The sequence below is a fragment of the Oncorhynchus gorbuscha genome, unplaced genomic scaffold, assembly GCF_021184085.1.
Source record: "Oncorhynchus gorbuscha isolate QuinsamMale2020 ecotype Even-year unplaced genomic scaffold, OgorEven_v1.0 Un_scaffold_631, whole genome shotgun sequence".
NCBI classification, from domain to species: Eukaryota; Metazoa; Chordata; class Actinopteri; order Salmoniformes; family Salmonidae; genus Oncorhynchus; species Oncorhynchus gorbuscha.
Window position 1 is genome coordinate 186,485 of NW_025745744.1, and position 25,204 is coordinate 211,688.

Sequence of the window (25,204 nt, forward strand, 5' to 3'; positions counted from 1 at the left end):
ACTTAATAAACCAGTAACTTAATAAACCAGTTTCATTCATCAGTAACTTAATAAACCAGTAACTTAATAAACCAGTTTCATTCATCAGTAACTTAATAAACCAGTTTCATTCATCAGTAACTTAATAAACCAGTTTCATTCATCAGTAACTTAATAAACCAGTTTCATTCATCAGTAACTTAATAAACCAGTTTCATTCATCAGTAACTTAATAAACCAGTTTCATTCATCAGTAACTTAATAAACCAGTTTCATTCATCAGTAACTTAATAAACCAGTAACTTAATAAACCAGTTTCATTCATCAGTAACTTAATAAAACATTCAGTAACTTAATAAACCAGTTTCATTCATCAGTAACTTAATAAACCAGTTTCATTCATCAGTAACTTAATAAACCAGTTTCATTCATCAGTAACTTAATAAACCAGTAACTTAATAAACCAGTTTCATTCATCAGTAACTTAATAAACCAGTTTCATTCATCAGTAACTTAATAAACCAGTTTCATTCATCAGTAACTTAATAAACCAGTTTCAACTTAATAAACCAGTTTCATTCATCAGTAACTTAATAAACCAGTTTCATTCATCAGTAACTTAATAAACCAGTTTCATTCATCAGTAACTTAATAAACCAGTTTCATAAACCAGTTTCTTAATAAACCAGTAACTTAATAAACCAGTTTCATTCATCAGTAACTTAATAAACCAGTTTCATTCATCAGTAACTTAATAAACCAGTTTCATTCATTAGTAACTTAATAAACCAGTTTCATTCATCAGTAACTTAATAAACCAGTTTCATTCATCAGTAACTTAATAAACCAGTTTCATTCATCAGTAACTTAATAAACCAGTTTCATTCATCAGTAACTTAATAAACCAGTTTCATTCATCAGTAACTTAATAAACCAGTTTCATTCATCAGTAACTTAATAAACCAGTTTCATTCATCAGTAACTTAATAAACCAGTTTCATTCATCAGTTTAATAAACCAGTAACTTAATAAACCAGTTTCATTCATCAGTAACTTAATAAACATCAGTAACTTAATAAACCAGTTTCATTCATCAGTAACTTAATAAACCAGTTTCATTCATCAGTAACTTAATAAACCAGTTTCATTCATCAGTAACTTAATAAACCAGTTTCATCAGTAACTTAATAAACCAGTTTCATTCATCAGTAACTTAATAAACCAGTTTCATTCATCAGTAACTTAATAAACCAGTAACTTAATAAACCAGTTTCATTCATCAGTAACTTAATAAACCAGTAACTTAATAAACCAGTTTCATTCATCAGTAACTTAATAAACCAGTTTCATTCATCAGTAACTTAATAAACCAGTTTCATTCATCAGTAACTTAATAAACCAGTAACGTAATAAACCAGTTTCATTCATCAGTAACTTAATAAACCAGTTTCATTCATCAGTAACTTAATAAACCAGTTTCATTCATCAGTAACTTAATAAACCAGTAACTTAATAAACCAGTTTCATTCATCAGTAACTTAATAAACCAGTTTCATTCATCAGTAACTTAATAAACCAGTTTCATTCATCAGTAACTTAATAAACCAGTTTCATTCATCAGTAACTTAATAAACCAGTTTCATTCATCAGTAACTTAATAAACCAGTAACTTAATAAACCAGTTTCATTCATCAGTAACTTAATAAACCAGTTTCATTCATCAGTAACTTAATAAACCAGTAACTTAATAAACCAGTTTCATTCATCAGTAACTTAATAAACCAGTTTCATTCATCAGTAACTTAATAAACCAGTTTCATTCATCAGTAACTTAATAAACCAGTTTCATTCATCAGTAACTTAATAAACCAGTAACTTAATAAACCAGTTTCATTCATCAGTAACTTAATAAACCAGTTTCATTCATCAGTAACTTAATAAACCAGTTTCATTCATCAGTAACTTAATAAACCAGTTTCATTCATCAGTAACTTAATAAACCAGTTTCATTCATCAGTAACTTAATAAACCAGTTTCATTCATCAGTAACTTAATAAACCAGTAACTTAATAAACCAGTTTCATTCATCAGTAACTTAATAAACCAGTAACTTAATAAACCAGTTTCATTCATCAGTAACTTAATAAACCAGTTTCATTCATCAGTAACTTAATAAACCAGTTTCATTCATCAGTAACTTAATAAACCAGTTTCATCAGTAACTTAATAAACCAGTTTCATTCATCAGTAACTTAATAAACCAGTTTCATTCATCAGTAACTTAATAAACCAGTTTCATTCATCAGTAACTTAATAAACCAGATTCATTAATCAGTAACTTAATAAACCAGTTTCATTCATCAGTAACTTAATAAACCAGTTTCATTCATCAGTAACTTAATAAACCAGTTTCATCAGTAACTTAATAAACCAGTTTCATTCATCACTAACTTAATAAACCAGTTTCATTCATCAGTAACTTAATAAACCAGTTTCATTCATCAGTAACTGAATAAACCGGTTTCATTCATCAGTAACTTAATAAACCAGTTTCATTCATCAGTAACTTAATAAACCAGTAACTTAATAAACCAGTTTCATTCATCACTAACTTAATAAACCAGTTTCATTCATCAGTAACTTAATAAACCAGTTTCATTCATCAGTAACTTAATAAACCAGTAACTTAATAAACCAGTTTCATTCATCAGTAACTTAATAAACCAGTTTCATTAATCAGTAACTTAATAAACCAGTTTCATTCATCAGTAACTTAATAAACCAGATTCATTAATCAGTAACTTAATAAACCAGTTTCATTCATCAGTAACTTAATAAACCAGTTTCATTCATCAGTAACTTAATAAACCAGTTTCATTCATCAGTAACTTAATAAACCAGTTTCATTCATCAGTAACTTAATAAACCAGTTTCATTCATCAGTAACTTAATAAACCAGTTTCATTCATCAGTAACTTAATAAACCAGTAACTTAATAAACCAGTTTCATTCATCAGTAACTTAATAAACCAGTTTCATTCATCAGTAACTTAATAAACCAGTTTCATTCATCAGTAACTTAATAAACCAGTTTCATCAGTAACTTAATAAACCAGTTTCATTAGTAACTTAATAAACCAGTTTCATTCATCAGTAACGTAATAAACCAGTAACTTAATAAACCAGTTTCATTCATCAGTAGCTTAATAAACCAGTTTCATTCATCAGTAACATAGTAAACCAGTTTCATTCATCAGTAACTTAATAAACCAGTATCATTCATCAGTAACTTAATAAACCAGTTTCATTCATCAGTAACTTAATAAACCAGTTTCATTCATCAGTAACTTAATAAACCAGTTTCATTCATCAGTAACTTAATAAACCAGTAACTTAATAAACCAGTTTCATTCATCAGTAACTTAATAAACCAGTTTCATTCATCAGTAACTTAATAAACCAGTTTCATTCATTAGTAACTTAATAAACCAGTTTCATTCATCAGTAACTTAATAAACCAGTTTCATTCATCAGTAACTTAATAAACCAGTTTCATTCATCAGTAACTTAATAAACCAGTTTCATTCATCAGTAACTTAATAAACCAGTTTCATTCATCAGTAACTTAATAAACCAGTTTCATTCATCAGTAACTTAATAAACCAGTTTCATTCATCAGTAACTTAATAAACCAGTTTCATTCATCAGTAACTTAATAAACCAGTAACTTAATAAACCGGTTTCATTCATCAGTAACTTAATAAACCAGTTTCATTCATCAGTAACTTAATAAACCAGTTTCATTCATCAGTAACTTAATAAACCAGTTTCATCAGTAACTTAATAAACCAGTTTCATTCATCAGTAACTTAATAAACCAGTTTCATTCATCAGTAACTTAATAAAACCAGTAACTTAATAAACCAGTTTCATTCATCAGTAACTTAATAAACCAGTAACTTAATAAACCAGTTTCATTCATCAGTAACGTAATAAACCAGTTTCATTCATCAGTAACTTAATAAACCAGTTTCATTCATCAGTAACTTAATAAACCAGTAACGTAATAAACCAGTTTCATTCATCAGTAACTTAATAAACCAGTTTCATTCATCAGTAACTTAATAAACCAGTTTCATTCATCAGTAACTTAATAAACCAGTAACTTAATAAACCAGTTTCATTCATCAGTAACTTAATAAACCAGTTTCATTCATCAGTAACTTAATAAACCAGTTTCATTCATCAGTAACTTAATAAACCAGTTTCATTCATCAGTAACTTAATAAACCAGTTTCATTCATCAGTAACTTAATAAACCAGTAACTTAATAAACCAGTTTCATTCATCAGTAACTTAATAAACCAGTTTCATTCATCAGTAACTTAATAAACCAGTAACTTAATAAACCAGTTTCATTCATCAGTAACTTAATAAACCAGTTTCATTCATCAGTAACTTAATAAACCAGTTTCATTCATCAGTAACTTAATAAACCAGTTTCATTCATTAGTAACTTAATAAACCAGTTTCATTCATTAGTAACTTAATAAACCAGTTTCATTCATCAGTAACTTAATAAACCAGTAACTTAATAAACCAGTTTCATTCATTAGTAACTTAATAAACCAGTTTCATTCATTAGTAACTTAATAAACCAGTTTCATTCATTAGTAACTTAATAAACCAGTAACTTAATAAACCAGTTTCATTCATCAGTAACGTAATAAACCAGTTTCATTCATCAGTAACTTAATAAACCAGTTTCATTCATCAGTAACTTAATAAACCAGTTTCATTCATCAGTAACTTAATAAACCAGTTTCATTCATCAGTAACTTAATAAACCAGTAACTTAATAAACCAGTTTCATTCATCAGTAACTTAATAAACCAGTTTCATTCATCAGTAACTTAATAAACCAGTAACTTAATAAACCAGTTTCATTCATCAGTAACTTAATAAACCAGTTTCATTCATCAGTAACTTAATAAACCAGTTTCATTCATCAGTAACTTAATAAACCAGTTTCATTCATCAGTAACTTAATAAACCAGTTTCATTCATTAGTAACTTAATAAACCAGTTTCATTCATTAGTAACTTAATAAACCAGTTTCATTCATCAGTAACCTAATAAACCAGTAACTTAATAAACCAGTTTCATTCATTAGTAACTTAATAAACCAGTTTCATTCATTAGTAACTTAATAAACCAGTTTCATTCATTAGTAACTTAATAAACCAGTTTCATTCATCAGTAACTTAATAAACCAGTTTCATTCATCAGTAACTTAATAAACCAGTAACTTAATAAACCAGTTTCATTCATCAGTAACTTAATAAACCAGTTTCATTCATCAGTAACTTAATAAACCAGTTTCATTCATCAGTAACTTAATAAACCAGTAACTTAATAAACCAGTTTCATTCATCAGTAACTTAATAAACCAGTTTCATTCATCAGTAACTTAATAAACCAGTTTCATTCATCAGTAACTTAATAAACCAGTTTCATTCATCAGTAACTTAATAAACCAGTAACTTAATAAACCAGTTTCATTCATCAGTAACTTAATAAACCAGTTTCATTCATCAGTAACTTAATAAACCAGTTTCATTCATTAGTAACTTAATAAACCAGTTTCATTCATCAGTAACTTAATAAACCAGTTTCATTCATCAGTAACTTAATAAACCAGTTTCATTCATCAGTAACTTAATAAACCAGTTTCATTCATCAGTAACTTAATAAACCAGTTTCATTCATCAGTAACTTAATAAACCAGTTTCATTCATCAGTAACTTAATAAACCAGTTTCATTCATCAGTAACTTAATAAACCAGTTTCATTCATCAGTAACTTAATAAACCAGTAACTTAATAAACCAGTTTCATTCATCAGTAACTTAATAAACCAGTAACTTAATAAACCGGTTTCATTCATCAGTAACTTAATAAACCAGTTTCATTCATCAGTAACTTAATAAACCAGTTTCATTCATCAGTAACTTAATAAAACCAGTTTCATCAGTAACTTAATAAACCAGTTTCATTCATCAGTAACTTAATAAACCAGTTTCATTCATCAGTAACTTAATAAACCAGTAACTTAATAAACCAGTTTCATTCATCAGTAACTTAATAAACCAGTAACTTAATAAACCAGTTTCATTCATCAGTAACGTAATAAACCAGTTTCATTCATCAGTAACTTAATAAACCAGTTTCATTCATCAGTAACTTAATAAACCAGTAACGTAATAAACCAGTTTCATTCATCAGTAACTTAATAAACCAGTTTCATTCATCAGTAACTTAATAAACCAGTTTCATTCATCAGTAACTTAATAAACCAGTAACTTAATAAACCAGTTTCATTCATCAGTAACGTAATAAACCAGTTTCATTCATCAGTAACTTAATAAACCAGTTTCATTCATCAGTAACTTAATAAACCAGTTTCATTCATCAGTAACTTAATAAACCAGTTTCATTCATCAGTAACTTAATAAACCAGTAACTTAATAAACCAGTTTCATTCATCAGTAACTTAATAAACCAGTTTCATTCATCAGTAACTTAATAAACCAGTAACTTAATAAACCAGTTTCATTCATCAGTAACTTAATAAACCAGTTTCATTCATCAGTAACTTAATAAACCAGTTTCATTCATCAGTAACTTAATAAACCAGTTTCATTCATCAGTAACTTAATAAACCAGTAACTTAATAAACCAGTTTCATTCATCAGTAACTTAATAAACCAGTTTCATTCATCAGTAACTTAATAAACCAGTTTCATTCATCAGTAACTTAATAAACCAGTTTCATTCATCAGTAACTTAATAAACCAGTTTCATTCATCAGTAACTTAATAAACCAGTTTCATTCATCAGTAACTTAATAAACCAGTAACTTAATAAACCAGTTTCATTCATCAGTAACTTAATAAACCAGTAACTTAATAAACCAGTTTCATTCATCAGTAACTTAATAAACCAGTTTCATTCATCAGTAACTTAATAAACCAGTTTCATTCATCAGTAACTTAATAAACCAGTTTCATCAGTAACTTAATAAACCAGTTTCATTCATCAGTAACTTAATAAACCCAGTTTCATTCATCAGTAACTTAATAAACCAGTTTCATTCATCAGTAACTTAATAAACCAGATTCATTAATCAGTAACTTAATAAACCAGTTTCATTCATCAGTAACTTAATAAACCAGTTTCATTCATCAGTAACTTAATAAACCAGTTTCATCAGTAACTTAATAAACCAGTTTCATTCATCAGTAACTTAATAAACCAGTTTCATTCATCAGTAACTTAATAAACCAGTTTCATTCATCAGTAACTGAATAAACCAGTTTCATTCATCAGTAACTTAATAAACCAGTTTCATTCATCAGTAACTTAATAAACCAGTAACTTAATAAACCAGTTTCATTCATCACTAACTTAATAAACCAGTTTCATTCATCAGTAACTTAATAAACCAGTTTCATTCATCAGTAACTTAATAAACCAGTAACTTAATAAACCAGTTTCATTCATCAGTAACTTAATAAACCAGTTTCATTAATCAGTAACTTAATAAACCAGTTTCATTCATCAGTAACTTAATAAACCAGATTCATTAATCAGTAACTTAATAAACCAGTTTCATTCATCAGTAACTTAATAAACCAGTTTCATTCATCAGTAACTTAATAAACCAGTTTCATTCATCAGTAACTTAATAAACCAGTTTCATTCATCAGTAACTTAATAAACCAGTTTCATTCATCAGTAACTTAATAAACCAGTTTCATTCATCAGTAACTTAATAAACCAGTAACTTAATAAACCAGTTTCATTCATCAGTAACTTAATAAACCAGTTTCATTCATCAGTAACTTAATAAACCAGTTTCATTCATCAGTAACTTAATAAACCAGTTAATAAACCAGTTTCATTAGTAACTTAATAAACCAGTTTTTCATTAACGTAATAAACCAGTAACTTAATAAACCAGTTTCATTCATCAGTAGCTTAATAAACCAGTTTCATTCATCAGTAACATAGTAAACCAGTTTCATTCATCAGTAACTTAATAAACCAGTTTCATTCATCAGTAACTTAATAAACCAGTTTCATTCATCAGTAACTTAATAAACCAGTTTCATTCATCAGTAACTTAATAAACCAGTTTCATTCATCAGTAACTTAATAAACCAGTAACTTAATAAACCAGTTTCATTCATCAGTAACTTAATAAACCAGTTTCATTCATCAGTAACTTAATAAACCAGTTTCATTCATTAGTAACTTAATAAACCAGTTTCATTCATCAGTAACTTAATAAACCAGTTTCATTCATCAGTAACTTAATAAACCAGTTTCATTCATCAGTAACTTAATAAACCAGTTTCATTCATCAGTAACTTAATAAACCAGTTTCATTCATCAGTAACTTAATAAACCAGTTTCATTCATCAGTAACTTAATAAACCAGTTTCATTCATCAGTAACTTAATAAACCAGTTTCATTCATCAGTAACTTAATAAACCAGTAACTTAATAAACCAGTTTCATTCATCAGTAACTTAATAAACCAGTAACTTAATAAACCGGTTTCATTCATCAGTAACTTAATAAACCAGTTTCATTCATCAGTAACTTAATAAACCAGTTTCATTCATCAGTAACTTAATAAACCAGTTTCATCAGTAACTTAATAAACCAGTTTCATTCATCAGTAACTTAATAAACCAGTTTCATTCATCAGTAACAGTTTCATTCAATAAACCAGTAACTTAATAAACCAGTTTCATTCATCAGTAACTTAATAAACCAGTAACTTAATAAACCAGTTTCATTCATCAGTAACGTAATAAACCAGTTTCATTCATCAGTAACTTAATAAACCAGTTTCATTCATCAGTAACTTAATAAACCAGTAACGTAATAAACCAGTTTCATTCATCAGTAACTTAATAAACCAGTTTCATTCATCAGTAACTTAATAAACCAGTTTCATTCATCAGTAACTTAATAAACCAGTAACTTAATAAACCAGTTTCATTCATCAGTAACTTAATAAACCAGTTTCATTCATCAGTAACTTAATAAACCAGTTTCATTCATCAGTAACTTAATAAACCAGTTTCATTCATCAGTAACTTAATAAACCAGTTTCATTCATCAGTAACTTAATAAACCAGTAACTTAATAAACCAGTTTCATTCATCAGTAACTTAATAAACCAGTTTCATTCATCAGTAACTTAATAAACCAGTAACTTAATAAACCAGTTTCATTCATCAGTAACTTAATAAACCAGTTTCATTCATCAGTAACTTAATAAACCAGTTTCATTCATCAGTAACTTAATAAACCAGTTTCATTCATCAGTAACTTAATAAACCAGTAATTAATAAACCAGTTTCAGTTTCATTCATCAGTAACTTAATAAACCAGTTTCATTCATCAGTAACTTAATAAACCAGTTTCATTCATCAGTAACTTAATAAACCAGTTTCATTCATCAGTAACTTAATAAACCAGTTTCATTCATCAGTAACTTAATAAACCAATTCATCAGTAACTTAATAAACCAGTAACTTAATAAACCAGTTTCATTCATCAGTAACTTAATAAACCAGTAACTTAATAAACCGGTTTCATTCATCAGTAACTTAATAAACCAGTTTCATTCATCAGTAACTTAATAAACCAGTTTCATTCATCAGTAACTTAATAAACCAGTTTCATCAGTAACTTAATAAACCAGTTTCATTCATCAGTAACTTAATAAACCCGTTTCATTCATCAGTAACTTAATAAACCAGTTTCATTCATCAGTAACTTAATAAACCAGATTCATTAATCAGTAACTTAATAAACCAGTTTCATTCATCAGTAACTTAATAAACCAGTTTCATTCATCAGTAACTTAATAAACCAGTTTCATCAGTAACTTAATAAACCAGTTTCATTCATCACTAACTTAATAAACCGGTTTCATTCATCAGTAACTTAATAAACCAGTTTCATTCATCAGTAACTGAATAAACCGGTTTCATTCATCAGTAACTTAATAAACCAGTTTCATTCATCAGTAACTTAATAAACCAGTAACTTAATAAACCAGTTTCATTCATCACTAACTTAATAAACCAGTTTCATTCATCAGTAACTTAATAAACCAGTTTCATTCATCAGTAACTTAATAAACCAGTAACTTAATAAACCAGTTTCATTCATCAGTAACTTAATAAACCAGTTTCATTAATCAGTAACTTAATAAACCAGTTTCATTCATCAGTAACTTAATAAACCAGATTCATTAATCAGTAACTTAATAAACCAGTTTCATTCATCAGTAACTTAATAAACCAGTTTCATTCATCAGTAACTTAATAAACCAGTTTCATTCATCAGTAACTTAATAAACCAGTTTCATTCATCAGTAACTTAATAAACCAGTTTCATTCATCAGTAACTTAATAAACCAGTTTCATTCATCAGTAACTTAATAAACCAGTAACTTAATAAACCAGTTTCATTCATCAGTAACTTAATAAACCAGTTTCATTCATCAGTAACTTAATAAACCAGTTTCATTCATCAGTAACTTAATAAACCAGTTTCATCAGTAACTTAATAAACCAGTTTCATTAGTAACTTAATAAACCAGTTTCATTCATCAGTAACGTAATAAACCAGTAACTTAATAAACCAGTTTCATTCATCAGTAGCTTAATAAACCAGTTTCATTCATCAGTAACATAGTAAACCAGTTTCATTCATCAGTAACTTAATAAACCAGTATCATTCATCAGTAACTTAATAAACCAGTTTCATTCATCAGTAACTTAATAAACCAGTTTCATTCATCAGTAACTTAATAAACCAGTTTCATTCATCAGTAACTTATTAATAAACCAGTTTCATTCATCAGTAACTTATTAATAAACCAGTTTCATTCATCAGTAACTTAATAAACCAGTTTCATTCATCAGTAACTTATTAATAAACCAGTTTCATTCATCAGTAACTTATTAATAAACCAGTTTCATTCATCAGTAACTTATTAATAAACCAGTTTCATTCATCACTAACTTATTAATAAACCAGTTTCATTCATCACTAACTTAATAAACCAGTTTCATTCATCAGTAACTTATTAATAAACCAGTTTCATTCCTCAGTAATGGTTAATGTATTTATTGGTTGATTGGTTAATTGGTTAATGTATTTATTTGTTGGTTGGTTGATTAATTTATTGGTTGTTGGTTGATTGATTGGTTGATTGGTTAATGGATTTATTGGTTGGTCAATGTATATATTAGTTGATTGGTTAATTGATTGGTTGATTGATTGGTTGATTGGTTGGTCAATGTATTTATTGGTTGATTGGTTAATTGATGTATTGATTGATTGGTTGAATGTGTGACATGCGGTACTCACTCGTAGTAAAGCAGCATGTCAGGAGGGTACAGGTTGTAGCTGGTGACATTTGACTCTTCCTTGATGTAGTTGTACATGCAGGTCAACTGTGGTTCACACAAACATATAATAACATGATGATTATTTATCAAATGAATAATCCCTTTGCAAGCTGACTTCTCAAACAACTGTTGGAATCCAACAATTACCGACCTCAGCAACAACAACTGGTATTAAGCTTGGTGATGAGAGGCTGACCAGAGTCTCTTTGAGTACGACAACAACAACAACAACAACAACAAGGACAACAACAACAGCTGGTATTAAGCTTGGTGATGAGAGGCTGACCAGAGTCTCTTTGAGTACGACAACAACAAGGACAACAACAACAGCTGGTATTAAGCTTGGTGATGAGAGGCTGACCAGAGTCTCTTTGAGTACGACGACAACAACAACAACAACAACAACAAGGACAACAACAACAGCTGGTATTAAGCTTGGTGATGAGAGGCTGACCAGAGTCTCTTTGAGTACGACAACAACAAGGACAACAACAACAGCTGGTATTAAGCTTGGTGATGAGAGGCTGACCAGAGTCTCTTTGAGTACGACAACAACAACAACAACAAGGACAACAACAACAGCTGGTATTAAGCTTGGTGATGAGAGGCTGACCAGAGTCTCTTTGAGTACGACAACAACAACAACAACAAGGACAACAACAACAGCTGGTATTAAGCTTGGTGATGAGAGGCTGACCAGAGTCTCTTTGAGTACGACAACAACAAGGACAACAACAACAGCTGGTATTAAGCTTGGTGATGAGAGGCTGACCAGAGTCTCTTTGAGTACGACAACAACAAGGACAACAACAACAGCTGGTATTAAGCTTGGTGATGAGAGGCTGACCTGAGTCTCTTTGAGTACGACAACAACAACAACAATAACCACAGTGAAAACAACAACAACAGCTGGTATCTGACCTGAGTCTCTCTCAGTGCGACCCTGTTCTTGCCCTTCCTCCTGCAGGCCTTGACCAGTTTCTTGATCTTGGTTGTGGTCATACTGGCCACTCTGGTGCAGGTGAAGCCCTGGAGCACGCTGGATGACATACTGGGGACACACACAGACGCACACACACACACACAGACACACACAGACACACACACACACACACACGCACGCACACGCACAAAGGCGCGGACACACACACGATAATTGAAAACAAATAACCATTAAACTGAGAGAAATTGCACTGAGACACCATCAACACGCCCACATGACACTTCCTGGTTTTAAAGTGAATTCTGAAAGTATTCAGACACCTTGACTTTTTCCACATTTTGTTACGTTACAGCCTTATTCTAAAATGGATTTCATAATTAAAACTGTTTTTTTTATCTACACACAATACCCCATAATGACAAAGTGAAAACTGGTTTTTAGACATTTTTGCAAATGTATTACAAACAAAAAATATAATAACTTATTTACATAAGTATTCAGACCCTTTGCTATGAGAATTGAAAATGAGCTCAGGTGCATCCTGTTTCCATTGATCATCTTTGACATGTTTCTACAACTTGATTGGAGTCCACCTGTGGTAAATGCAATTGATTGGACATGATTTGGAAAGGCACACACCTGTCTGTATAAGGTCCCAGTTGACAGTGCATGTCAGAGCAAGAACCTAGCCATGAGGTCGAAGGAATTGTCCGTAGAGCTGGGGAAAGGTACCAAAACATTTCTGCAGCATTGTGGGTCCCCAAGAACCCAGTGGCCTCCATCAAGTTTGGAACCACCAAGACTCTTCCAAGAACTGTCCGCCTGGCCAAACTGAGCAATCGGGGTAGAATGGCCTTGGTCAGGGAACCCGATGGTCACTCTGACAGAGCTCTAGAGTTCCTCTGTGGAGATGGGAGAACCTTCCAGAAGGACAACCATCTCTGCAGCACTCCACCGATCAGGCCTTTATGGTAGAGTGGCCAGACGGAACCCACTCCTCAGTAAAAGGCACATGACAGCCCGCTTGGAGTTTGCCAAAAGGTACCTAAAGGACTCTCAGACCATGAGAAACAAGATTCTCTGGTCTGATAAAACCGAGATTGAACTCTTTGGCCTGAATGCCAAGCGTCACATCTGGAGGAAACCTGGTACCATCCCTACGGGGATTCATGGTGGTGGCAGCATCATGCTGTGGGGATGTTTTTCAGTGATAGGGACTAGGAGACTAGTCAGGATCGAGGGAAAGACAAACGGAGCAAAGTACAGAGAGATCTTTGATGAAAACCTGCTCCAGAGCGCTCAGAACCCCAGACTGGGGCGAGCGTTCGCCTTCCAATAGGACAACGACCCTAAGCACACAGCCAAAACAACACAGGAGTGGCTTTGGGACAAGTCTCTGAATGTCCTTGAGTGGCCCAGCCAGAGCCCGGATTTGAACCCGATCAAACATCTCTGGAGAGACCTGAAAATAACTGCAGCGATGCTCCCCATCCAACCTGACAGAGCTTGAGAGGATCTGCAGAGAAGAATGGGAACTCCCCAAATACAGGTGTACCAAGCTTGTAGCATCATACCCAAGAAGACTCAAGGCTGTAATCGCTGCCAAAGGTGCTTCAACAAAGTACTGAGTAAAGGGTCTGAATACTTACGTAAATACTTTCCGAATGCACTTTATATATATATCTGTGTACATATATATATTTGTGTACATATATATATATATATCTATCTGTGTATATATATATCTGTGTATATATATATATCTGTGTATATATATATATATATATGTGTACATATATATATTTGTGTACATATATATATATCTGTGTATATATATATATATATATCTGTATATATATATATATATATGTGTATATATATATATATATATATATCTGTGTATATATATCTGTATATATATATATCTGTGTATATATATCTGTATATATATATCTGTGTGTATCTATATATATATATATGTGTATATATATATATATATATATCTGTGTATATGTGTATATATATATGTATATATATATATATCTGTGTATATATATATATATATCTGTGTATATATATATCTGTGTATATATATATATATATATCTGTGTATATATATATATATATATATATATGTATATATATATATATATATATCTGTGTGTATATATATATATATATATATATATATCTGTGTGTATATATATATATATCTGTATATATATATATATATCTGTGTATATATATATATATATATATCTGTATATATATATATCTATCTATATATATATATATATATATCTGTGTATATATATATCTGTGTATATATATATATATATCTGTGTATATATATATATCTGTGTGTATATATATATATCTGTATATATATATATCTGTGTGTATATATATATATCTGTATATATATATATATATATATATCTGTGTATATATATATATATATATATATATATATATATATATATATATATATATATATATATCTGTGTATATATATATATATATATCTGTGTATATATATATCTATATATATATCTGTGTATATATATATATACTGTACATCACAATGTGCAGATGTTCCCAGACTCACTTGTCGGAGTTGTCAATTCCTAGAGCCACTGTGTCAAAGAACAACACAGCCTGAAAATAAAAGAACAGGATTATAGTTTCTTAAATTCACTGTGTGTGTGTGTGTGTGTGTGTGTGTGTGTGTGTGTGTGTGTGTGTGTGTGTGTGTGTGTGTGTGTGTGTGTGTGTGTGTGTGTGTGTGTGTGTGTGTGTGTGTGTGTGTGTGTGTGTGTGTGTGTGTGTGTGTGTGTGTGTGTGTGTGTGTGTGTGTGTGCTCCCCGTCACCTGTTCGTGTCTCCACGTCTTCCGGTTCAGTTTCTCCACCACCACACTGTTCTGAGAGAAGCCCTGCAGCAGGGACCTGGGGATCTCAGTAGACATGCTGTCTGGGACGTTCTGGAGAATACTGTCTGGGTTTGGGTTCACTGTGATCAACTGGATGGGGAGAATAGACACCACATTAATCAATCAGTCAACTGCATGGGGAGAATAGACACCATATTAATCAATCAGTCAACTGTATGGGGAGAATAGACACCACATTAATCAATCAGAATCAACTGTATGGGGAGAATAGAGTCAACTGTATGGGGAGAATAGACACCATATTAATCAATCAGTCAACTGTATGGGGAGAATAGACACCATATTAATCAATCAGTCAACCCTATGGGGAGAATAAACACCATATTAATCAATCAGTTTGTCGGTCAGTCAAACATCCATGCTTTTATCTATCTATATTACAAGCATTCAGCTAAGAAATGTTTATCACTGCTATAGAATTAACTGGAAATAATCAACAGTTCTCATAGTAGGAACCAAAAGGTTAAGTGAAGAAGACTTTAACTGCGACACGGTACCTGAGTGACGAAAGTCTGGATTAAGATCGTCGGGGCGGTCTGCATGTATGTTATGAATGTGGCATCCTGGGACGCGTAGAGGAGTTCTGTGCCGCTGATGCTGCCTAAGGTTGCCGAGGGAACACCGGTCACCAGGGAACCCAGCGCTGTCAAGGTGGATGCGCTGTTGATCTGACAGGAAGTAGAGATGAAAACGACAACACGGATGAGTGTATGAAACAAACGAAGGAAGGTTCTGATCATCTGATCAAAAGGATGAAAATGGTGAACGACGACAGAATAATGATTAAAGTACAGATTCTACGATATTATCAAACAACAACAACAACCAGTACTTGGTGATTAACTAACTACCAACAACAACAACTAGTACTAGGTGATTAACTAACTACCAACAACAACCAGTACTAGGTGATAAAATACCAAAACAACAACCAGTACTATGTGATTAACTAACTACCATAACAACAACAACTAGTACTAGGTGATTAACTAACTACCAACAACAACCAGTACTAGGTGATAAAATACCAAAACAACAACCAGTACTATGTGATTAACTAACTACCATAACAACAACCAGTACTAGGTGATTAACTAACTACCAACAACCAGTACTAGGTGATAAAATACCAAAACAACAACCAGTACTATGTGATTAACTAACTACCATAACAACAACCAGTACTAGGTGATTAACTAACTACCACAACAATATATATAATATAATAATATATGCCATTTAGCAGACGCTTTTATCCAAAGCGACTTACAGTCATGTGTGCATACATTCTACGTATGGGTGGTCGCGGGGATCGAACCCACTACCCTGGCGTTACAAGCGCCATGCTCTACCAACTGAGCTACAGAAGGACCCACAACTAGTACTCGGTGATTAACTAACTACCAGCAACAACCAGTACTAGGTGATTAACTAACTACTAACAACAACCAGTACTAGGTGATTAACTAACTACCAGCAACAACCAGTACTAGGTGATTAACTAACTACCACAACAACAACCAGTACAAGGTGATTAACTAACTACCAACAACAACCAGTACTAGGTGATTAACTAACTACCAACAACAACCAGTACTAGGTGATAAAATACCAAAACAACAACCAGTACTAGGTGATTAACTAACTACCAGCAACAACCAGTACTAGGTGATTAACTAACTACCACAACAACAACAACCAGTACAAGGTGATTAACTAACTACCAGCAACAACAACCAGTACAAGGTGATTAACTAACTACCAGCAACAACCAGTACTAGGTGATTAACTAACTACCAGCAACAACAACCAGTACTAGGTGATTAACTAACGACCACAAAAACAACCAGTACTAGGTGATTAACTACCACAACAACAACCAGTACTAGGTGATTAACTAACTACCACAACAACAACCAGTACTAGGTGATTAACTACCACAACAACAACCAGTACTAGGTGATTAACTAACTACCAACAACAACCAGTACTAGGTGATTAACTACCACAACAACAACCAGTACTAGGTGATTAACTAACTACCAACAACAACCAGTACTAGGTGATTAACTAACTACCAAAAACAACCAGTACTAGGTGATTAACTACCACAACAACAACCAATACTATGTGATTCACTAACCACCAGCAACAACAACCAGTCCTAGGTGATAAACTAGGTTACCTTCACGGCTCCTGACAGCATCAGTGATTGGATGATGGCCATGGCCTGGCCCTGGTTCCAGCCAATCACAGTGCTCAGAATGCTGAAGGAAGCCCACAGAACGCTGGCGGGTGCCATGGTGATCTGACCCTCAGATAGACCTGTACTCTCTCTGCCGAGGGCAGCGATGGTGTTGCTGTTTATGTTGTCTCCCATGTTAGCTGCTAGAGCTGCAGACACCTGCAGAGAACACACAGCGAGGGTTAATGTACAGTTTGTGTGTCTGTGTGTGTGTGTCTGTGTGTTTGTCTGTGTGTGTGTCTGTGTCTGTGTGTCTGTGTATGAATGTATGTGTGTGTTTCTATGTGTGGGTGTGTGTGTTTGTGTGTGTGTGTATATGCGTGTGTGTGTCTGTGTGTGTGAATGCGTGTGTGTGTGTATGTGTGTGTGTATGCGTGTGTGTCTGTGTGTGTGTGTGTGTGTCTGTGTGTGTGTGTGTGTGTGTGTGTGTGTGTGTGTGTGTGTGTGTGTGTGTGTGTGTGTGTGTGTGTGTGTGTGTGTGTGTGTGTGTGTGTGTGTGTGTGTGTGTGTGTGTGTTACCTGTGGGTCCAGGTCTCTACACAGTGTAGTCAGGTTGTGTAGAAGGATCATGCTCTGCTCAGCGTCCAGCTGTCTGAAGGCTGGCCCTGGGGCCACACATCGAAACAACAGAGGAAGGCTGGAGAGAGGGGGGGGTAATATTATGTGGGATTGTAGTTGACATGTTAACAAGTTTGTTTCAGGGAGCGAGAGAGAGAAACAGAAAGAGAGAATTAAATAGAGAGAGAGAAATAGAGTGAGTGCGTGAGTGAGTGAGTGTGTGAGCAAGACAGTGAGTGACAGACCCAGGCAGTGAGTGTGTGACCCAAGACAGACAGACACACTCACAGACAGACCCAGGCAGATAGACAGACCCAGGCAGACAGAGACAGAGACAGAGAGAGAGAAGAGAGAGAGAGAGAGAGAGAGAGAGAGAGAGAGAGAGAGAGAGAGAGAGAGAGAGAGAGAGAGAGAGAGAGAGAGAGAGAGAGACAGAGAGAGAGACAGAGAGAGAGAGAGAGAGAGAGAGACAGAGAGAGAGAGACAGAGAGAGAGAGAGAGAGAGAGAGAGAGAGAGAGAGAGAGAGAGAGAGAGAGAGAGAGAGAGAGAGAGAGAGAGAGAGAGAGAGAGAGAGAGAGAGAGAGAGAGAGAGAGAGAGAGAGAGAGAGAAATACCAGTGTTCCATCACAGCAGCAAGATTTGTGACCTGTTGCCACAAGAAGAGGTATTACCTCACTTGCTTTGGCAATGTTAACATATCTTTCCCATGCCAATAAAGCCCCTTGAATTGAATTGAATTGAGAGAGAGAGAGAGACGGGCAGACAGATAGACAGAGACAGACCCATGCAGACAAATAGACAGGAGAGAAACAGCGAGAGAGACACAGAGAGACAGAGAGAGACAGAAAGAGAAAGAGGAGAGAGAGAGACTCACATAGAGACAGGAGAGAGAGAGAGAGACGAGAGCGAGAGAGAGAGAGAGACAGAGACAGACAGACAGACTCACAGACAGGAGAGAGAGAGAGAGAGACAGAGACAGAGACAGAGACAGAGACAGACAGACAGACAGACAGACAGACAGACAGACAGACAGACAGACAGACAGACAGACAGACAGACAGACAGACAGACAGACAGACAGACAGACAGACAGACAGACAGACAGACAGACAGACAGACAGACAGACAGACAGACAGACAGACAGACAGACAGACAGACAGACTCACAACAGAGGGTTGAAGTTGCTGTCCTGTAGGTAGACCAGTGATGTGTAGTAGTCAGTGAGGTTCTGGGGCAGGCTAGTGGAGTTCAGTAGACCTATGTTCACCAGGTTCACTGTGAACACCTGCAACACCTGGGAGGAGGAAGAGGAGGAGGGGGAGGAGGATGAGGAGGAGGAGGAGGAGGAGGAGGAGGAGGGAGGAGGAGGAGGAGGAGGAGGAGGAGGAGGAGGAGGAGGAGGAGGAGGAGGAGGAGGAGGAGGAGGAAGAAGAGGAGGTGGAGGAGGAGGGGAAGAAGAGGAGGTGGAGGAGGAGGGGAAGAAGAGAGGAGGAGGAGGAGGAGGAGGAGGAGGAGGAGGAGGAGGAGGAGGAGGAGGAGGAGGAGGAGGAGGAGAAGGAAGAGGAAGAAGAGGAAGAATAAGATGGGGAGGAAGTGAAAGAGGAGGAGGGGGAGGAGGAAGAGGAGGAGGAGGGACACACACAGGGATTAATACCATGACATTCATTCCAGGTTCGTGCCAATTTGAATTGAAAGCAGTCAATTCAGGAAGTAAACTCAATTAGCAATTTGATATTTGGAAATTCATCCTTTTTCAATGATTCTCAAGTAGAAGCTGTGTGTGTGTGTGTGTATGTATATGTGTGTGTGTGTGTGTGTATGTATATATGTGTGTGTGTGTGTGTATGTATATATGTGTGTGTGTGTGTGTGTGTGTGTATATATATATATATATGTGTGTGTGTGTGTGTGTGTGTGTCTTGTGTGTCTATACACCACAGTACAGTACCTGCGCTGATCCGAAGGTGTTGAGGTCTTCCAAGGTGAGATAAGTGATGAAGAGTCCGATGTTCTCAGCAAACCAGGCTGTTGAGTTGAGCTCTGGATCACTGGTGTTGTAACACTTAGGAGCCGACGCTGGAGACAGAATGACAAAACACGTTGCCACCACAGACATTTGGTAAAGCAGTGTTACTGCAGTGTTGTGGCAGTGTTGTGGCAGTGTTGTGGCAGTGTTGTGGCAGTGTTACTGCAGTGTTGTGCAGTGTTGTGGCAGTGTTGTGGCAGTGTTGTGGCAGTGTTACTGCAGTGTTGTGGCAGTGTTACTGCAGTGTTGTGGCAGTGTTGTGGCAGTGTTATGCAGTGTTGTGGCAGTGTTGTGGCAGTGTTGTGGCAGTGTTGTGGCAGTGTTATGCAGTGTTGTGGCAGTGTTGTGGCAGTGTTGTGGCAGTGTTGTGCAGTGTTATGACAGTGTTGTGGCAGTGTTGTGGCAGTGTTTGACAGTGTTATGCAGTGTTGTGGCAGTGTTACTGCAGTGTTGTGGCAGTGTTACTGCAGTGTTGTGGCAGTGTTGTGCAGTGTTGTGGCAGTGTTGTGGCAGTGTTACTGGCAGTGTTGTGGCAGTGTTACTGCAGTGTTGTGGCAGTGTTGTGGCAGTGTTATGCAGTGTTGTGGCAGTGTTGTGGCAGTGTTGTGGCAGTGTTGTGGCAGTGTTATGCAGTGTTGTGGCAGTGTTGTGGCAGTGTTGTGGCAGTGTTACTGCAGTGTTGTGGCAGTGTTGTGGCAGTGTTATGACAGTGTTATGACAGTGTTATGACAGTGTTGTGGCAGTGTTATGGCAGTTTTATGGCAGTGTTATGGCAGTGTTATGGCAGTGTTGTGGCAGTGTTATTGCAGTGGTATGCCAGTGTTGTGACAGTGTTGTGGCAGTGTTATGACAGTGTTGTGACAGTGTTGTGGCAGTGTTATTGCAGTGGTATGCCAGTGTTATGGCAGTGTTACTGCAGTGTTATGACAGTGTTGTGGCAGTGTTATGGCAGTGTTACTGCAGTGTTGCTGCAGTGTTATGGTAGTGTTGTGACAGTGTTATGGCAGTGTTATGGCAGTGTTATGAAAGTGTTATGGCAGTGTTATGGCAGTGTTACGGCAGTGTTATGGCAGTGTTGTTGCAGTGATATGGCAGTGTAATGACAATGTAGTGACAGTGTTATGACAGTGTTGTGGCAGTGTTGTGGCAGTGTTGTGGCAGTGTTATGGCAGTGTTGTGGCAGTGTTACTGCAGTGTTGTGGCAGTGTTATGGCAGTGTTGTGGCAGTGTTGTGGCAGTGTTATGGCAGTGTTATGGCAGTGTTAGGGCAGTGTTGTGGCAGTGTTGTGGCAGTGTTGTTGCAGTGATATGACAGTGTTGTGGCAGTGTTGTTGCAGTGTTGTGACAGTGTTATGGCAGTGTTTGTGGCAGTGTTATGGCAGTGTTGTTGCAGTGATATGGCAGTGTAATGACAATGTAGTGACAGTGTTATGACAGTGTTGTGGCAGTGTTATGGCAGTGTTGTGGCAGTGATATGGCAGTGTTGTGGCAGTGTATGGCAGTGTAATGACAGTGACAGTGTTATGGCAGTGTTGTGGCAGTGTTATGGCAGTGTTGTTGCAGTGATATGGCAGTGTTGTGGCAGTGTTATGGCAGTGTTGTTGCAGTGATATGGCAGTGTTGTGGCAGTGTTGTGGCAGTGTTGTTGCAGTGATATGACAGTGTTATGGCAGTGTTGTGGCAGTGTTATGGCAGTGTTGTTGCAGTTCCCCAAACCATGACAGTGTTGTGGCAGAATTGTTGCAGTTATGACAGTGTTATGGCAGTTTCCTGCCAGTCCAGGTTATGGCAGTGTTGTTGCAGTGAATGGCAGTAACAATTGTCAAAGACTCCAGCCACAGTGTTATGACTGTGTTGTGGCAGTGTTATGGCAGTGTTGGCAGTGGTTGCCAGTGATATGGCAGTGTTGTGGCAGTGTTGTTGCAGTGATCCTGAACAGCTAATCAAATGGCTACCCAGGTATTTGCCCATTGCCCCCCCCAGTCCCTGGCAGTGATTAGGGGCATTTCAGTGAATGGCAGTGTTGTATTCAGTGTTGTGACAAATACAAGTGATATGACGTGGAACATTTAGAGCCAGTTTTGTGGCAGTGTTACATGGCAGTGTTGTCTGCAGTGAAACTGGCAGTGTCTGTGGCACAAATGGCTGACCAGGTGATCATTCGTCCTGATGGTCTCCCTGTACACAGTCTCTCCACAAAGTCTGCAGCGCTGTTAGTTATAACTCCCCAGAATTGAGAGTGTTATCAGCGCTAAAAAAACACAACAACAAAAACAACAACATTCATTACAACAGATCAAGTCAAACGTAGGCAGTGTGGGAAAATAAGTCAAAACACAATGTCAACATTGAGACCAGAGGGGATTAAAAGACAGAATGTGTAACACGGGCCCGTATGAAACTCTTCTACAAGAGTTCCACCAAGACATAACACTCCTGAACAGCTAATCAAGCCCTTGTACCCAGGGTTGTTGCCCGTGAGACCAGACAGTACTAAGCCTTGTTAGGGGCATTTCACGTGAGACCAAGGTCTACAGCCCTTGTAAGGGGTTATTCCCGTGCATTGTGACAAATACAATTTGATTTGAGGGGTTGTTCCCGTGAGAACAGTTTAGAGCCAACATGTAAAGGGGTTGTTCCCGTGAGTTACATAGACGGTACTAAGCCCTTGTAAACTGGTTGTTCCTGTGAGACCTGTGGCTAAGCCCTGTAAGGGGTTGTTCCAGTGAGATACCATGGTGACTAAGCCCTTGTACAGGGGTTGTCTCCACAAAGTCGGTGCAGCCCTTGGTTGTTCCCGTGAACCAGACGTACTAAAAAAACACAACAGACAAAAACAACTAAGCCATTCATTACAACAGTTATCAAGTCAAACGTAGACATTGTTGGAAAGGGGTTGTTCCCAAGACCAATATCGAACATTGAGCCCTTGAGGGTTGATTCCCGTGAGACCAGATGTGTACTAAGCCCTTGTAAAGGGGTTGTTCCCGTGAGACCAGAGTTACTAAGCCCTTGTAAAGGGTTGTTCCCGTGAGACCAGACGGTACTAAGCCCTTGTAAGGGGTTGTTCCCGTGAGACCAGACGGTACTAAGCCCTTGTAAAGGGGTTGTTCCCGTGAGACCAGACGGTACTAAGCCCTTGTAAAGGGGTTGTTCCCGTGAGACCAGACGGTACTAAGCCCTTGTAAAGGGGTTGTTCCCGTGAGACCAGACGGTACTAAGCCCTTGTAAAGGGTTGTTCCCGTGAGACCAGACGGTACTAAGCCCTTGTAAAGGGGTTATTCCCGTGAGACCAGACGGTACTAAGCCCTTGTAAAGGGTTGTTCCCGTGAGACCAGACGGTACTAAGCCCTTGTAAAGGGGTTGTTCCCGTGAGACCAGACGGTACTAAGCCCTTGTAAAGGGGTTGTTCCCGTGAGACCAGACGGTACTAAGCCCTTGTAAAGGGTTGTTCCCGTGAGACCAGACGGTACTAAGCCCTTGTAAGGGGTTGTTACCGTGAGACCAGACGGTACTAAGCCCTTGTAAGGGGTTGTTCCCGTGGTAACAAGTCGCAGTAAAAAGTCCTAACAGGTGGAAGCCGCGGTCCTCTGCAAATCCCTGCCTGCACGGGATTGTAATTCAGTCCCACCAGTCTTCTGTCTGACGTTCAGCTGGTTTCTGTCCCCTTTCAATAAAATCGGAAACAGATACGTAGTAAATATATTTTTTGAGGGGAAAAATCCCTTACAGTTTCTGGAAGGCCAGACAAGGGGCGGTCTGGACAGCGGCGGAGGTCACCAGGCTCCTGGTGAGGAAGGGCAGGTAGTTCTTCAGCCTCAGGTCAAACCAGGCGTTGACCTCTGACCTCTGACTGCTGCTGAGAGCCTGGGGCCAGACACACGGCAGTGTGGATCGCCTCACTGACTCAGGGATACTCTCCTGGGGGGGAGACAGGCCAGTTGCTTACATATGAATGCGGTTTAGAGGAAACTGGGATGTGTTCTTTCTGGTGAATGGGTGGCAGTTTCACACGGGTAACACAGTAATTGTGCGTGTGTCTGTGTCTGTGTCTGTGTCTGTGTCTGTGTGTGTGTGTGTGCATGTGTGTGTGTGTGTGTGAGTGAGTGAGTGAGTGAGTGAGTGAGTGTCTGTGTCTGTGTGTGCGTGTGTGCGTGTGTGAGTGTGTGAGTGAGTGTGTGTGTGTGTGTGCGTGTGTGTACGTACAGTCCCCAGGAACAGTGGGGTCTTGGCGTAGTTGCTGTAGAGCTGGCAGAGTTTTGTGTCGTCGTCGACAACATTGGGGCGGCGCAGGAAACGACCCAGGTCAGAGACAGGCAGAGAGTTCACCAGCTAGAGAGAGAGAGATGAGGAAACACACACACCTTCATCATCATCCTTGTCTATGTCCTCTTAAAGCATTGTCTCAAACACACACACCTTCATCATCATCATCCTTATCTATGTCCTCTTAAAGAATTGTCTCAAACACACACACCTTCATCATCATCATCATCATCATCCTTATCTATATCCTCTTAAAGCATTGTCTCAAACACACACACCTTCATCATCATCATCATCATCCTTATCTATGTCCTCTTAAAGCATTGTCTCAAACAAACACCTTCATCATCATCATCATCATCATCATCATCATCCTTATCTATATCCTCTTAAAGCATTGTCTCAAACACACACACCTTCATCATCATCATCATCATCATCCTTATCTATATCCTCTTAAAGCATTGTCTCAATCATCATCATCATCATCATCATCATCATCATCATCATCATCATCATTCTTATCTATATCCTCTTAAAGCATTGTCTCAAACACACACACCTTCATCATCATCATCATCATCCTTATCTATGTCCTCTCAAAGCATTGTCTCAAACACACACCAGTGGAGGCTGCTGAGGGGAGGATGTCTCTCGATAATGTCTGGAACGGAGCAAATGGATTGGAATCATGGAAACCATGGAAACCATGTGTTTAATGTATTTGAGACCA

At 36.5% G+C, this 25,204-nt stretch overlaps 1 protein-coding gene across 1 annotated transcript in view; it reads right to left on the minus strand.

The window, feature by feature from the left end:
* LOC124019553 overlaps positions 1-20,295 on the minus strand; it is a 27,150-nt gene extending 6,855 nt beyond the window's left edge. Inside the window, exons 1-9 of the mRNA XM_046334917.1 lie at positions 20,128-20,295; positions 19,346-19,473; positions 18,139-18,256; positions 17,560-17,778; positions 15,872-16,042; positions 15,294-15,443; positions 15,031-15,080; positions 12,401-12,530; positions 11,439-11,524 (exon numbers count right to left, since the gene is read on the minus strand). Coding sequence (XP_046190873.1) covers positions 11,439-11,524; positions 12,401-12,530; positions 15,031-15,080; positions 15,294-15,443; positions 15,872-16,042; positions 17,560-17,778; positions 18,139-18,256; positions 19,346-19,473; positions 20,128-20,295 — 1,220 coding nt within the window. The remainder of the gene's footprint in view (positions 1-11,438; positions 11,525-12,400; positions 12,531-15,030; positions 15,081-15,293; positions 15,444-15,871; positions 16,043-17,559; positions 17,779-18,138; positions 18,257-19,345; positions 19,474-20,127) is intronic.
* Positions 20,296-25,204: the final 4,909 nt, after the last annotated feature.